Source organism: Pezoporus occidentalis, unplaced genomic scaffold (genome assembly GCF_034315485.1).
Source record: "Pezoporus occidentalis ecotype Australia unplaced genomic scaffold, CSIRO_AGI_Poc_V1 ctg39, whole genome shotgun sequence".
NCBI classification, from domain to species: domain Eukaryota; kingdom Metazoa; phylum Chordata; class Aves; order Psittaciformes; family Psittacidae; genus Pezoporus; species Pezoporus occidentalis.
Window position 1 is genome coordinate 4,742,063 of NW_026915713.1, and position 15,943 is coordinate 4,758,005.

The window sequence follows — 15,943 nt, forward strand, 5'->3', positions numbered from 1 at the left end:
TTTCATTTCACGGGTAAACTTGTTTGTATAACATGTCTTCAGTAAAAAGATGTAAAAGAAGTAAAAGGCTTCAGTAAGTGCCTTATTGCTTTCAAAATGTTTCTTATATACTGTATTTAAACAAATGAAAACTCTTCTGTGTCCAAATCTCAGGTTTGATTTTTAAAGCACAGTTTAGTAAGCAGAGAGGACCTTGGGATAAGAAGATGCCTCTTTTCCTTGGCAGCAGTATTTAAATAAATTGCAACAAGGGCTTGAACTTCCTATTTCATCCTAAGTTTTCTGGCTGTATGCTTTTATATGATTCAAACATCTTGGAATATGTATTTAAAACCTGTATGAACAATAATTAAGAAAACAGAATAACTCATAAAGTTTAAAAAAATAAAGTGCAGCGTTTTTCTGCCATCTCCAAAAGAGCTGTACTAATGCAAATCTTAATCTTTGCATAATAAATTCATAGGAATTTTGGATAAAAGTATAAATTTGATGAATATTAACACTGCTGAAGAAAAGTGTCTGTTGCATTAGATCAACAGAGAAAACATGAAGAAAGTAACTTAAAGTCAAGAAAACAGGCAATTGACTTACAAACTCAACAACATGCAAAAACAGTAATCCTGACCCACACCACAGTAATCCTGACCCACCTGCTGTGTGCAGTTTCAAAGCAATAAAATGTATTGGTGCAAGTCTTAAATACTAAAATGAATGAACAATTGACATTCTATATCTTTGAATTACTGGAAATAGCATGTGGTAGAATTCTCTTTCATACTCACTGTTGCTTCAAATTGTCATAATACTGTTTATGAGCAGCAAGATTCCTAAGGGAAGAAAAATGTATTAAAAGTTTGAACTGAGATAATTTATAGTTCTTTGTTGTAAAGAAGCCTTCTGAGTTGTAATTATTCCCAAAACAAACATTATTAATCCTGGAAATTTAGAACTAGGATGATAGTTTTGAAGTTTCAAATTCATTAAGGTATAGAAATATGTAATTGACTTGCAAGACAGTTTTATCTCCAGCTACAGTGACATCTTGAGGTGGGAAATGAAATACCTGGATTTTGTTATAACAGCAGTAGTCAATGAAATTCATTCATCATAATTAGAGTTATTGTAAAAGGAGAGGTAAAATGTCTAAGTGCTAGGGGAAGTAGAACTGCAGTTCTGCATTGCATTTTGAGGCTTGTAATTTGTTATCCTTGCTCCTTTAGCAGAGTTAGCCTTTTTGTGGCGCATGAGCAACTTAGAGGTGCAGATTTTTTTTACTGAGAAGCCTCCATCCGTGCTCTGTAGACTTCTCTGTTAATATTTTTATTACCTGTCAGCATAATCCACCAAGAGATTAGCCACCATCTATTAAAAATAAGCTTGTTAATTAGGTTTTTTTACTCATTTGATCAGTGAGATTACTTCAGTTCTATATCCTTTATGTTTCTCTCTACGCAATCCAGTTCAAGGTCCTAAACAATTCAAAGGGCAAATGAAGGACTTGCCAATCACAAAATCAAGTCAGGGACTGAGGAAGGGGGTGATGAAGACAGCATTTAAACTGTGTGAAAACCTTAAAGGAGTGGAGAACTAAAGGAAGGAAAATGAGTATTTATTAGGAGAGTCCAGTTCTGCTTAATTTTGCAAGGGTAAGGAACAGCAGTGCAATTAATGCACAGGCTTAGGAGCAGGCTGATAAACAGAGAATACAAAACAAATTGAACATATTGCTCTAAGAAAGGGGGCACAAGGGGGAGGAAATTAGGTTGGGAAGAACCAAAGAGTTTCTCTTGTACTGTCAATAACAGAGACTACACACGTGCAATTTGCAGTCCTGTAATCTAGACAATTCCTAATGTCTCATTCACTGCAGTTCTTTCAATGTGACAGATAGGCAAGAGCACAATTTTAATATATGAACTCATGAGAACGATGCCAGAAGTAAGACAAGATGCACTTGAGTCACAATTCAAACCATAACAGGGACTGTTTGTGTTTCTAGTCGAGTGCTCCAGCGTTTTTACATACTGGGAAAAAATAATTTCCCAAAACATGGGGAGCAAAATAATTTAGCTAAAGGCTTTCTTACCATGAGGACTGTAAGTAGGGCCTTACATAAAAGCACACACACAAAAAAATAGTTGCCAGGAACTATATCAGGCATAAAAGTTAGTCCAGCTGTAAGTGTTTGTAGGTGCATGACATGTAGTAAAAATATTTCTTTAAATATCTGACAAATATTTGTTTTCCTTTAGTTTCGCTTCCTTCCTCTCCTTTTCTGTCCACTGTCTTTTTTCCAGGCTGTCTCAAATTTTATATCTTTTTTTTTGGGTCACTGCGAGGGAGCATCTGCTATTGCTCCCTTTGGGAACATACATTTGCAGCCACTTTTTCTTTGCAGCCTTTTATGTTGCACAATCTCTCTGCTTTACCTTGATGGAAAAGAAGGTTTTACTCTGCCTTATTGCTGCCAATACTATTAGCAATACAGTTCAAAATTTCAGTGTTGGGGAGGTTTTTTATATGTTCTACTCATGCAGGTTATACTTTTTTTTTTCTTTTTTTTTACATCAAATACATTTCATTCTTTCTAAATATGCTGATTTTTTATAACTTTCTTTATGTTGAGTGCCAGAAACAATTGTAACACAACTAAAAAATTCACGATTTGATGCCATGCTGGAATTATTCCAGATTTCATGCAACTTTGATCCTACAGATTTGTTAGCAAGTGTCCTGGGTTCAGCAGTAGCAGTCATTTTTCTCCTTCTTAGTAGCTGGTGCAGCACTGTGTTTTTGACTCTTACCCTGGGAGCAGTCCTGATAACACCGATGTTTTTAGTTGTTGCTCAGCAACATTTACTCTGACCAAGGACTTTCTGAGTCTCATGCTCTGCCAGGGAGGAGGGGAAGCCATGAGGAAGCAGAGACAGGACACCTGACCCAAACTAGCCAAAGGGGTATTCCATACCACAGCACGTCATGCCCACTATATAAACTGGGGACAGTTACCCGGCAGGGCTAGATCACTGCTCGGGTGGGTATCGGTCGGCGGGTGATGAGCGGTTGTATTCTCTTCCCTTGTTATTTCCCTTATCATTATTATTATTGGTGGTAGTAGCAGTGGTTTGCGTTATACCTTAGTTACTGGGCTGTTCTTATCTCAACCCATGGGAGTTACATTCTTTTGATTCTCCTCCCCATACCTCCCAGAGTGGGGGGGAGGAAGAAAGGGGGAGTGAGAGAGCGAGCTGTGTCACTGTGAATTACCAGCTGGGCTTAAACCACAACAGCAAGCCTTGGGAAAATGTTGTTCCAGGGCAAGTGGCTAATCTCTAGTCTCAGTCAGAGGGTATATAAGTAGCAATGAGAGAAGGGAAACCTATATTTAATGAGAACAGTTTGTCTAGCTCAGACCAAAAAAGGCCCATGAAGAAACTTCTCAGATTTAGTTGAAGCTTTTGCCAGTTCCCCTGTAAGCTCCAGGGCAGTGGTTTTGTGTGCTCTGCTGGTACAATACCCAGTACCACAAAAAGAGCTACCCAGCCTTCTGGAAGAGATGCTCCTTTGCCCTTCATGCTTTACAAAAGCTGTTTGATTAAGGTCAGTGTGCTTAAATCATGTAACTTATGCAAAATATGACTTGATAAGCACATAACTTCAAATGAAGTTTAGGCTTTACCAAGTTACAATGTTTGTTTTCCTGTCTTCCAGAGTAACTTGAGTTTATTGAGTGCTGATGGATTTGCAAGTTCAGCACACTTGGGCTGACAGATTCTGAAGGTTATTTGTACATATCAAAGCTTATTTGGATTTTGTGGCTAGGTAGAAATTATTAGTTACCTAGCATGCCGTTAATAAAGGCATATGCATCAGTGCAGGTATTATCTAGCACTCAGGGACCCATGACTGTACAAAGTATGGCAAGGCAGTTTGACAGTCTGTAATATATCAAATAACTACCTAATAAAAATAGCTTTAAGTGAGGTGCTTACATAATAAAAATAACTTTTAATAGGCATATGTACTAGTTCTTAATAGGACCCATTTATAAAACCAAGATGATTTGCTTTACTAAACATGAATAATTAATTTGGAAATATATTTTTATTTTGTGACATTCTTAGCATCCATTAACATCAATTTGTTGGTTTCTGAATATCAGTTTGTCAAAATAATTTTAAAATTTCCCAAGTGAAAGTCATCTTTTTTCAGCCTGAACTTTACTTTTGAGCCAAAAGAGAGGAAAAAAAAACAACTCTGAAAGATTAACTGGTATTACAAAATCAATTTTCATACTATAAGAATCATCTCTGGTCTAGTTACTATGGTTCTGAAGGTGTATGATTACTCTTATTTCTGCAAGGGACAGTAATATTTCATTCTGTCTTTCATTAATTCTTTACTGAAAGATCACAATAAAGGTAAATTTAGTCATTAATCTATTTTTATATTTGTTTATTTTTAAAATAAATTCTGACTCAACAGCTAAGTGACCAGTAGAGTTATCAATTCTTGCGAGAGTTGTTGATTTGGTGAGATGGAGATACCATACTGAAAGGTTTAATGAAATGTTGTTTAATTAAATTGCTTTTCATTTCTGAACTTAGTAAGTAAAACTTTTACAGTCTTTCTGCTGATGTTTCTAGGTTAGAGAAGATTTTTCATGCTTATAAAAACTACCTTTACAGATGTTCAAATGGGAAGGAATAACTACAATCAATACCTTCTCTTTATAGTACTTTTTTAAAAAATCCTGGCTTTTTTGTTAATAGTTCTCTGTACTGATATATTATTGATGTTTTTTCTCTTGTATAATGCATGTTGAGGACTGTTTCTGGATCTTAGGATTTCAATAGAACAAACCAGAGCACTGCTGGATAACCGAACCTATAGTAGCATTGTTTGTCTCCTCTCCATTACCCTTTAAAGAGTAATAGCTTACTTTCTGTGTGGGCTTCTAATTAATGTGCTCTTCTGCATCTCCTCTCGTTTTTTAAATTATGTTTCTACCACAAGGGAAGGTTGTTTTCCTGAGTTTTGCAATCAGTGACCATACATTGCTAATGTCACCAACTTCTTTTTCTCTCTAGGAGACTTGTATATTTTTTTTCTGCTTAGGTTTCTTCCAGAAATCTCAGTAAGACACTACACTTGATTGTTAACTACAGAGGAAATCAGTCTGGGAGGGGAAACTCATTGGAATACCATATAGACACAGAGGCCTAACATCATTTAGTGCACTCACTGAGTCAGGCATTTTGAATATGAGTTACATCTGCATATAACTGACATGAAATTATATCATTAACCGCATCCTTTAAGCCGGAATTAAAATGGAAAGTATGAAAGCTGAAAGGATCACTAATCACCATTAAAGTGAAATTACTTGAAACTGCTCAAAGAGAGGGAAAGAAAATAATTTTAAAATGTAATTGTATTTTTTATGTCTTTCCAATGTTTTTTAAAATGTACTGCCTAAATTGATCAAAATTGTAGCAAAATTAATCATCATTACTGATGTATACTAATTTGTGTTGGTTTGGCTGCACTTTGAGGTTATGCTACCTCCTATTACCCATTTTACTTTATAAGCAAAGGCAATAATGAAGAGAAAACAACCAGTATACAAGACAAATTTGTCCTTCATACTTTACCAAATGGTACCTTTGGCTTGAAACCATGTACTTTTGCAGGCCATAGAGACCCACCTCATTCGAAAATCAAGCGGAGGGCTGACATACATCGCTGAGTGGAAGGGTGGACTGCTTGAACACAAGATGGGGCATCTCACTTGTTTTGCTGGAGGCATGTTTGCTCTAGGAGCAGATGGAGCACCCAATGACAGGACAGGCCATCACATTGAGCTTGGTGCTGAAATTGCAAGGACTTGCCATGAATCCTATGATCGTACAAGTAAGTGCTGCGTGGCGGAGTTTAATTTCACGGCTTGACTTTGTGAAGGCAGCCACCAGTATTTTTGCATAATGCTGAATGAAAATTGTATGATGGTAAGAATTCTTCATCCTTTCTGAGCAAATGCCTCTTTGCTCTAAGCAACTTTAAGAATGCTGCTGTGTTTTATAAGTAGTTGCCGTGCACCTAATCATAGCTACTCGCTCTGATAATTAATGTAATAGCCTTTTTTCGCACTTGCCAATTTCTGTATAGACAAATACAACTAAGAGAGGCACACTGTTCATTAATGCATCAATGTAGCTTCTAAACATTTCATGCACAAAAAATTATTATGTTCTCAGTTCTGCTGGTGCTATGCTGCAGACAATAGAATTGCACAAAAAGTGGATTTCTGTGTGGGAAATTTCTTTGGATTCTTCATCCCCTTACAGAAAAAACCCCTAGCAGCTTTTCAGGTCCCAGAGTGCATTTTCCAGTTTGATATAGAAAAGTAAATATCCTTGTCTTTTAAGCAAAATTTCATGTTACTAGTTATATTAAGTCTTCCAGAATACAAATGTTAGCATCACTGTTCAAACTGGAACTGCTGTTCAGAGCATCGATGAAGACCAGCTCTCTCCTACTCTGAATTATTTATAAAATATTAAAACCAGGAGGTACTGCAGTATGTTTCAGAAATTACATACCCTTTGGGTAACCTGGCCTTGTGCCCCATGAAATGATAGTTGATTTGGTAGGTTACATAATTCAAAGCCTTTTAAAATGCCTTTATTCTACCATGTGTCTTTATATTGGCTAGGCATGAAACTGGGACCAGAAGCCTTCAGATTTGATGGTGGTGTTGAGGCCATTGCTACAAGACAAAATGAAAAATACTACATCCTCCGACCAGAAGTCATAGAGACCTACATGTACATGTGGCGGCTCACTCATGACCCAAAGTACAGGCAGTGGGGATGGGAAGCTGTAGAGGTAATGTTCTGTCAGGCTTTTTTCTTACTGAATGATATCTGAATGTTGTTTAGTACTTGAAGCATAAATATATATTTTAAATCAGTAATATTAACTCTAATTTCCAGAGATGCATTTACTCAATAGATGAACTAAGATCATTTTGACAAAACCAAATACTGCTGGTACTGTATATTAGAGAAATAGATTGTGATTTCTCCTTCTTCAACACATTTCAGATCAAGGTCATATTTGGATATGCTGCTCAAGATGTGGAATATTGCTGCACGTGAAGGGAAAGTGCAAGCCTGTCAGATTTGAGCCTTGGACATGGAAATAAGTTATATGAAGTGCATTTCCAATAGTAATTGTGTGAAGGTGATTTTAATTAAAGTGATGAAGGCCAAGAGGAATTACTAGATAGTATCAAACATTTAAAAAAAGGGTCACTTTCAGAAAGCACAGGTCATCTGGACTGAACTCCATCAATGGTAACAGTCTCTTCTAGATGTAAATTTCTGTGTCCCACTAGCATTTGAGCTTCAACCAGCTCATGTTACTGGATTATGACTCCATGTACCTGGCTGCAGCATGACATCCACCAGTTACCTGGCTCTGTCAACAGCACCCAAGAACTGTAATTGTGTTCAGTATTAACTGTGTGAGATACTGAACTTATCTCAAATGTTGTGCAAGTGTTGAGAGTTTGGTAATTAGGTATTCCTGAAGAATGAACTTTATGGTAAAATATACTTCCCATAAAGAATAGTTGCTAGCATTAACTATACTTCTATTCTCTTAACTTCTCCTTGTTCAAATATTCCCAGCAGTGCTCTAGCTGCAGTCAATGCTGTATTCAGATAGGTAGACTGTAGTTATTTAGGACATTTTATTTGCCTTCCTCAGGTGTTGGCTCTGTCAGCCTTGAAACAATATGCTCCTGAATTACTGATTGCAAAGCAATGTTTTTTGTTTTGTTGTTTTTGTGGGTTTTTTTGAAACCTCTAATTTGGAATGCTGTTCTCTTCCTTTCCTCTTTGCTAACACCACTCAGAAAGGACACATTTTACTACTGGAATCTTCCCAGACAGATTATAATTGGAATATTTACAGTGGCTGTTTGTGGAAGTCAGCCCACCAGGCTTCAGCAATGCCAAGTGTTATTCTCCAGGAGATGTTTTTCCTGATTCATTGCTGCTGCCCACACTGATAACATTGTTATAAACAATTGAAATGTTTTCCTTATTATTCTTTACCATGTTGGTTCAGTTTGTTTGTGTTTATTTCAAGTCTGTGTACTTATTTACCTTCCTAGAGCTCCTCATGTGCTCCTTGTTTAACATTTTTGTGGCTACTCTCGTCTGGCTCTAACACAGTGGGTTACAGTCCACGTGTGGGAGATGCTGCTGGTTCCATTCTGGACAGGCCCATCTTCTACTGCCCTAACGCGCAGTTGTATGTTTCACGAAAACAAAGCTTACAGCCTCACAGAAGTTATAGAGTCAATTTAGATTTCAAATCTTTTTTTTCTTTTCATCTTCTCCCTTGATGTTTCTAGCCATACAGCTCCACCTGATACTGTATTTTATTTTCTTTTTTGTTCCAACACATCTTGATAGCTTACCACAAGTATTTCATAAATTCTGCTCCCTCTTGCTCCTTATTCTTGCAGTCCCTTATTTCCCTTTTTCTTGGGGAAATCCATGACCACTGAATATGGTTGGTTTAATTGCCAGTATGTGCTGCATGAAGAGGAACCTGAGAATAAAACAAGAAAAAAGGAGGAACAATCAGACCATTTGTTGTTGCCCAGAAAAGTTGTTCAAGTGTTTCATGTCCATTTTCAACTCATGATACTGTCAATAAAAACACATCAGTTTTTTTCCCAGTGCTCTTATAACTGAAAAGGAGGCTGCTCTCTAAATCATGACTTCTAAGCTCCCCAAGTAGTCTATTAATTCTTTCTCTAACTTTGACAGACTAAAAACATGCTCTAGCCTGTCCATTTTTTTTCTGAAAACTCACTTTGCTGCTTTAATTTGAGCCCAAGATCACTTTGTATCTATTGCAGCAGTTGGAGAAAATGCAGTTATGACCAGCAGCAATATCTACTGTTACTGAGTCAGAAAGGTTTTTATCAGCTTAGACCATGAAAGTCTCCCCTTCTGCATTATAAATGTGGCACATATTTTGAATTCATAGCACTTCCTTTGTTTTTTCCCTTTATGATACTTTGAGACTGTCAGCCAGTTTGTACTCTGCTTGATGTTTCCCATTACTCCAGCATAACTGATCTTAGCCACCCTCATTTTCTGAGAGCTACTAATTTAAAATGTGTTTGATAGTTTCTTCCCCACCCACCACTATCCCACTGTCAGTATGAACATCACTGTAGTCTGAAACTGCAGATTTGGGCACAAAAGGCCAGTACTTCCAGTTAAAGGAGGGTGACAACCGGGAGCCTTTTAATCATGCTTAATGTTGCACATGAATGTCCTGTTCCTTTAGTAAAGTGGAAGGTAATTTTGAGGGCTAAGATCTTCGTGTTTGTGTCAAGTAGGTAGTAGCAGATGGCTAACATGGTACAAGTTAACCTCTTATTTTACAGCATAGCAGTTTGCTCAGGTACCTATATGGCATCTCCCTACCATGAACTCATAAAGACTGACTACATGTTAGACCACATAAACCACAAATGCAATTTACTTTTGTTTTACCTCACCCTGTTTAGAATGCAGATACTTCCTTGAATAACAGCCATCTCCTTCAAGTGCAAGTTCTCCTTCTTCTGTGCCTTGGAAAACACAATCTTGTGTTTGACATTGAAAATCCAGACACAGATTCAGCATTTTGAATTCACTGCAGGTTGAAGTAGACAAGAGGGAAGAAGCATCAGCCAGGGGAAATTACTTGTTTAAACTTAAGTATATTTGTCACTTAGTAAAAGTGTCCAGGAAAATTAAAGAACCTGAAGACACATAAGGAAAGACAAATAGGCCTGTTATAAAATAAAGAATCTCTCCTGGAGAAAACTCCCTTTTAAATATACAATAGGCAGCTTACTCTCCAGTGAAAACTATGGAGAGCCTGACATGCAAGCTAAATATATGCAGATAGCTACAGGGACTCCAGCAAAAACAAGGACACTTAGGATATCTACTCAAAGCAAAAGACAGATCTTGAGCAGCCTTTAGAGCAGGTGGAGGTGATGGATACCTGAGAAATTATTAGTGACTTTTTAGTCTCATCTCTTATCAGAAAATGCTTGCAGGAGGTAAGGAAAAGACTGGTCTTTATAATGGTATTGAATTCTATCACAATAATTTTTAAGCACTAAAGTGTGACCAAGAAAAAGGTATGTGAAGGCTGATAGACCAGCCTGTGAGAGAGAGGCTATCATTATCGCTATTAAAAAGGGCAAAAATAAAATAAGTGAAAATCCGTATATCTTTACATCCTTACATGCGCATATCTTTCCTTCTGAAAACTGGTTTGTGTTCACTTCTTTCAGTCAGTTTTCATTTTGCTTCTCTTCCTCAATGTAAAATTAGACATGTGTGTCTTGTCTTTAAGAGTTTTCCATCTAGAGTTTTGTCTAGTTTTCATCTCTTTATCAAAACATTTGTGACAATTTTTAGATTTTTTTTTAGCTAGCATTACTGTCAAATGAAAACTGTCAGATGAATCTTTTTGTTAATCCTACTGTTTGTTTTTTGGTTTGAGTTTGAGGTGTTTTTTTTTCCTTTTCAGGCACTGGAAAAACACTGCAGAGTAGATGGTGGCTATTCTGGAATTAGAGATGTTTATAACAATCATGAAAGCCATGATGATGTGCAGCAAAGTTTCTTCCTTTCAGAAACACTCAAGTAAGTTAAGAAAGTCGACTTTCCATTAATATGAAGTAGTTCTATGTATCATTGTTACAGATCAGTATTTATCATTAGTACCCTTGACATTCACTTAACAAAATTTAACTGAAATAATAGTTTTTCTTAGGTGATAGGAAGCCAAATAGGCCTTTTGTTTTTCTTTTCTTTTTCTGCCTTCTATGTAAATAAACTAAATTCTATGGCTTCTGGGAATTATCCTTACTTCTGATAAAAGTACTTGATAGTCTTTGTGGAGAAATTACATCTCCTAACTTTGATAAGATCTAATTATATATGCCAACTCTAGTGAAACAAATTGAACTAGACCAAGGACTTAGCCAGCTCGTATGGCATACTTTTCATTTTAAAGGTACAGAAAAAGAAAAAAGAAGTCAACTTGCATGGTAAGCTTGCAGGGCCTGTTAAGAGAGTTAAATAAAAGCTTTAATTATCTATCATCTCTGAAGTTTTTGATGAAACAAAGGAAGTTTTGTCTTGGTCTCTTCACTTTTTTTAGCAAAGACCAGAAAGCAGGAAAGAAGCAATCATGCTATTTCAACAGAAAGTGTAACATTCAAGTACATGAAATACCATAAATATATTTAAAATATATTTATATACGTAGTGGCATGGTTTTAGAGATAGTGCATGCCCTCAACTATACCTTTTAAATTGGCCTATCAGAATTAGACCAAGAAAAGCCTTCTGGGAAGGGTGGTGATTGAGGAAGAAATAAAATTTCACTTGCTAAGCAGACCTTCAACCCTAAGCAGACTGCAATAATCACGCTACAGTAGCTACTACCTTGTATCGTGACAATAAATACAATTTTGGACTCGTGTATTGGTTACTGCTGGGTTCAGTAGCGTCTGTCTTAGTAAATCGATGCCCAAGCTACTGGCCTACTGCTAGTTTACGTGTTTAAAAATCCTAACCCAGAAGTTGTTCTGAGATATAAGACAAGATTGGACTTCAATATTTTCATTACTACACCTTAATATATGTGGATGTTCAGGAGGAAAAAAATTACTGTGGTTGTATATTATCAAAACAATATGTAATAAAATTACTGAAGATAAAATGGAAGTGCAGTGAACGGATATTTAACCTTGATAGTCTAAACTTATTTGTCCTTTATCAGGATAGAGGCATTCTTTTGTTTTCTCAAGTTGTTATTGCCCTAAATCCAATCTGAGTCTCAAAGCTTTGTACTAATCACTGTTGATGCTGAGATTTACTAGTGGTTTGTGTTTGGTCAGCTGTTCCATTGATACATTCACACAGGGAAATCAGGTATTTGTTTTCCTGAAGACTACTGTAGTTCTACTCCCCTGATGTGGTCACATTTCCTGCTTTTTTTCTTGCCAGGTACTTGTATTTGCTATTTTCTGAAGATGAACTTCTTCCATTCGAACACTGGGTCTTCAACACAGAGGCTCATCCTCTCCCTGTTCTTCACAAAGATGATGGGAATAAAGAAGATGACCAGAAATAGATGAAGATTAAGTTATATTTTGTTTCATTCCTTGTGTTTCTTTTCAGGACTTGGGCACATGATTTGGTTTTAAATTCTTGAGTTAATTTTTTTAATCAAGTGTTTTGCAGTCTATTTTCTTTAACAGTAAATGCTTATGAATGGACCCAAACTAATTATGATATAACCCGAGTCCTCTAATCCAGCTGAACCACTTCTTAGAAGAGAAACAGGACATCTCTCCAGATTGTGTTAGGCTGCACCGCCATCTTGGCCAAAAGGAGCAGAGGGTCTGCATGTTACTCCTTATCCGTTATGCTTTTAATTTGACTGCAAAATTCTTTTCTCCTCTGTGAGGAGATGTCTGCTTTAAGCTGTAATATTTTGCCATGTTGCAAAAAGCCATATTGAATTAAGTATAAAGAGCTTTTTTCTTTTTTTTTGTTCTATGTTAATTTGTTTTGTGTGTCATCCAAGACAAATCTTGTGACTGTGACAGCCTCTTCTTATGCGGGTCTATTATTACTTGGTAAACTATTTGATGTATTTCATTGTCAATGAGGTCTACACAGGAATATTTTTCATCTCATGCAGACACGACTTTGAAACTGTAGTATGAGTTGAAGTTAGACTAAAGCAGTTTCTATGAATTTAGCACATTAGTTAACAGACCTTAGTTTTTCAGGTTTTGAGTAGAATATCTTAATAGAATAAATTGTTTCCTCCCTTTTCTAAGTGGTGTTATTCTCATGTTTTCAGTCAGACTACTATAGAGTAAACTGAGGTAGTAATTTCTTATTAAGGAAGGGAGTCATACCTTCTTTATGTATTTAGTCCAGTAGCTTTCATATGGTTGTATGATAAGGAGACAAAAACAAATACTCAATGGCATTTTCTGGTAAGCTGAGAATTAATTATACTGGAGACAATTTTTTGGGACTTCCGCAAACATTCAAGTAGGTTCTGACTTGAAAACAGACTTGATAGTTTATTGTCACAAAACAATTTAATGTATCAACGTTAGAGCTAGATGTTCAGATGCCTTTTAAGAAAATTTATCTTCTTAAAAGATAATCATTCAGAGAGGAAATTATCCAGCATAGAACTAAAACTTTCTGAAAGCACTGAGTATGTCTTATGTAAGTGAAAGAAATACAGTGTCCTTAAAAGTATTTCCTAGATTATAGGCCTAGATTACTAAGAAAGGTAACAGCTTTGCCAAAAAAGTTTTAATGTGTGATATCACCAAAGGGAAAAAGAAATGGGATGTGGTCAATCCCTGTTTCTATTTAAATGTAGTTTGGAGCGGTTTACATGATTATTAAGTCTACCTATGTTTTCATTTAGTGACAGGATGACTTATTAATTTTGAGTAACACCTGGTTTCCCATTCTGAGAAAGCACATAATTCATCAATTGGATTGCAACAAAACAGATACGGTTCCGAACAGTAATCTTGAAAAGGTATTTAGTAAGATAGCTCAGTCCAGCATAGCTAATCACAGCTAAGGAGCCACATTTGTTTAGGCATTATGAAGTACATTTTTTCTGCACTGATAGAGGTCTGTGATGTAAGTTTTCTTAGGTAGAAGCCAAGAGCAAAGATAACTAGTTAAATTTTTATATATAGCAGCTGGAAGCTGACCCATAAATTTTACTCTCTGGATTCTGTAAAGACAGCACTGCCTCTCTGCTTCCCCTGCAGACAGAGAACGCGGTATGTGCCACATGAGCTGCCAAAGACATTTATGTAGGGGGCAAGGCAAGAGGATCTTCAGTGATGCCGATCCTTCCTTCACAGGCTTGGCAGAGCTGAGCATTTGTACATGGAAGTTAATAAGGGTACCCTGCTGAGCCTGGGCCACCCAGGGCTGAGAGCATGGGCACAAAGTTCATGAACCTGCAGGTAAGGCCTGCTTACATGGAACCAGCACCTTGGCTCAGGAGTTTTTGCTTTACTGCCTTTTTTTTTTTTCTCTTTTCTTATTCTATTTTTATTTTTCTTTCTTAAAGTATGATTCCCTCATGTCACAATAATGGTTTTTCAAAAGTGAATGAGCAAGGATGAAGTCTTGGTTCTCTTCAAGAGCAGAAATCCTGCTGATTCTGATATTCCAGCAATTGTATTGTCGGAGGACTATAATATTTCATTGTATTTCTTCAGAAACAGTATTTATAAGGGGGCTCTTCCCCACCCCCCCACCACGCTCTGAGTACCACAGAAAACTTACAGCTGTTATAGGCCTCGTATTGCTTAAATAACTACAATAGCTCAGACAAAAAAAGTCTTTAAGAAATGTTTTGTAAGTCTCTTTTTACATGGTTTTCTTAACCTCAGTGTATCCCCCAGAAGTATCTAGTGATCTTATTTACCAAGCGGAAGAGAAAAAGAGGAGAACCAGGTAGCTCTTTATGTTTCAAAAAGCAGGCTACAAACACACAGCTCTTGTATGCATCAGATCTTACATGTTTAAATATAAGCAGCATGACTGTTTCCTTGTAATACAGACATTAAGTACGTTGGGGTTTGGTTGGATTTTTTTGTTTTGTTTTGTTTTTGGGTTTTTTTTGGTATTTTTTAGTTTGGGAGTTACAATGATTTGAAAGAGCACAAACGAGATGTGACTGGTATTGGTATTCAGGTTGTATGTACAAACTGCACTATACTGTACTTTTTGTAAACTAATGTAAGTAGACGAGAAGATTGTACAATGTGTAGATCTGCCAACTGTAAGAAAAAAACCTTTACATAAGCTGAGAATATATTGATTTTTCTTTCTTTTTTTTTTAATAACCCCAAAACACCAAAGTTAGAGCAATCATTTTGAAACAGTCCATACTTACCACTGCTTGTTAGAGTGCTGAGATAGTGTGCTGTTTATTTCCCATTCCCTTAACTAGCTACATGGAAGTGACTAGTACTGGTCCCCGTGTATTCCCAGTCCTTCATAAGGGCAAAGGAAATTGCTTTATTCTTGGGATCATGGGGGGGGTGGACACACATCTTTACATAAACTGCCTATACTTTTTCCATTTCTTCATAGCATAATAATGCATTTCAGTGTTCACATGTTAAGTCCTAACAGGTAAATCGCTTTAAATGGCACCCACAATTTTTCATGGGGGAAAAAAATAATGTTTTGATTGTTTGTGAGATAAGTATTACATATGTGTTGGTTGTACACAGATTTTTGCAATTCTTAATGGCTCACTGTTTCTATGGTGACTTCATCATACCTATCCATTTCTATCATGCATTTAAACAGTTTTTTGATTTGTACAGAGTCCATTTAGTCTTTTCATCTTTATATAAACAGAAATTATGGAATACATAATAGATCAAGATGCTTAATTTTTAAGAACTTATATTTGTAAAAATTTCTCTATTGTGAATAAAGTCTTTTAATATATCTGTTCAACTTGTTATAATTTTTCATAAGTGTATTGCAGAAGTAGCTACAGGAATCTGCATATATATTCTGGTTTGGCTGCTATAGTAATGAATTTTCTGTCAGCAGATTGGTTTGATAAAGATTAGTACTCTGTGTACTTGTTAAGATACTATTGTTAACTAATGTTAACTGGTGTATAGAATTGTTACCACAGAAATAAATTTCTAGAAATTTTTGTCAATAAAATTCAGCATACCAAACGTATTTTAGTAGAAAGTGAACCTACTAATGAAAAGCAGAAAGCTAGGAAGTTGGTAGTGGCAGGCAGCAAGCAGAGCGAA

General features: G+C 36.3%; 1 protein-coding gene across 1 annotated transcript in view; it reads left to right on the forward strand.

Annotated features, from left to right (window-relative positions):
* The window catches only part of MAN1A1 (mannosidase alpha class 1A member 1), a 146,471-nt gene extending 130,851 nt beyond the window's left edge, over positions 1-15,620 (forward strand). Inside the window, exons 9-12 of the mRNA XM_062632414.1 lie at positions 5,694-5,913; positions 6,716-6,888; positions 10,618-10,733; positions 12,105-15,620. Coding sequence (XP_062488398.1) covers positions 5,694-5,913; positions 6,716-6,888; positions 10,618-10,733; positions 12,105-12,231 — 636 coding nt within the window. The 3' untranslated portion in view covers positions 12,232-15,620. The remainder of the gene's footprint in view (positions 1-5,693; positions 5,914-6,715; positions 6,889-10,617; positions 10,734-12,104) is intronic.
* Positions 15,621-15,943: the final 323 nt, after the last annotated feature.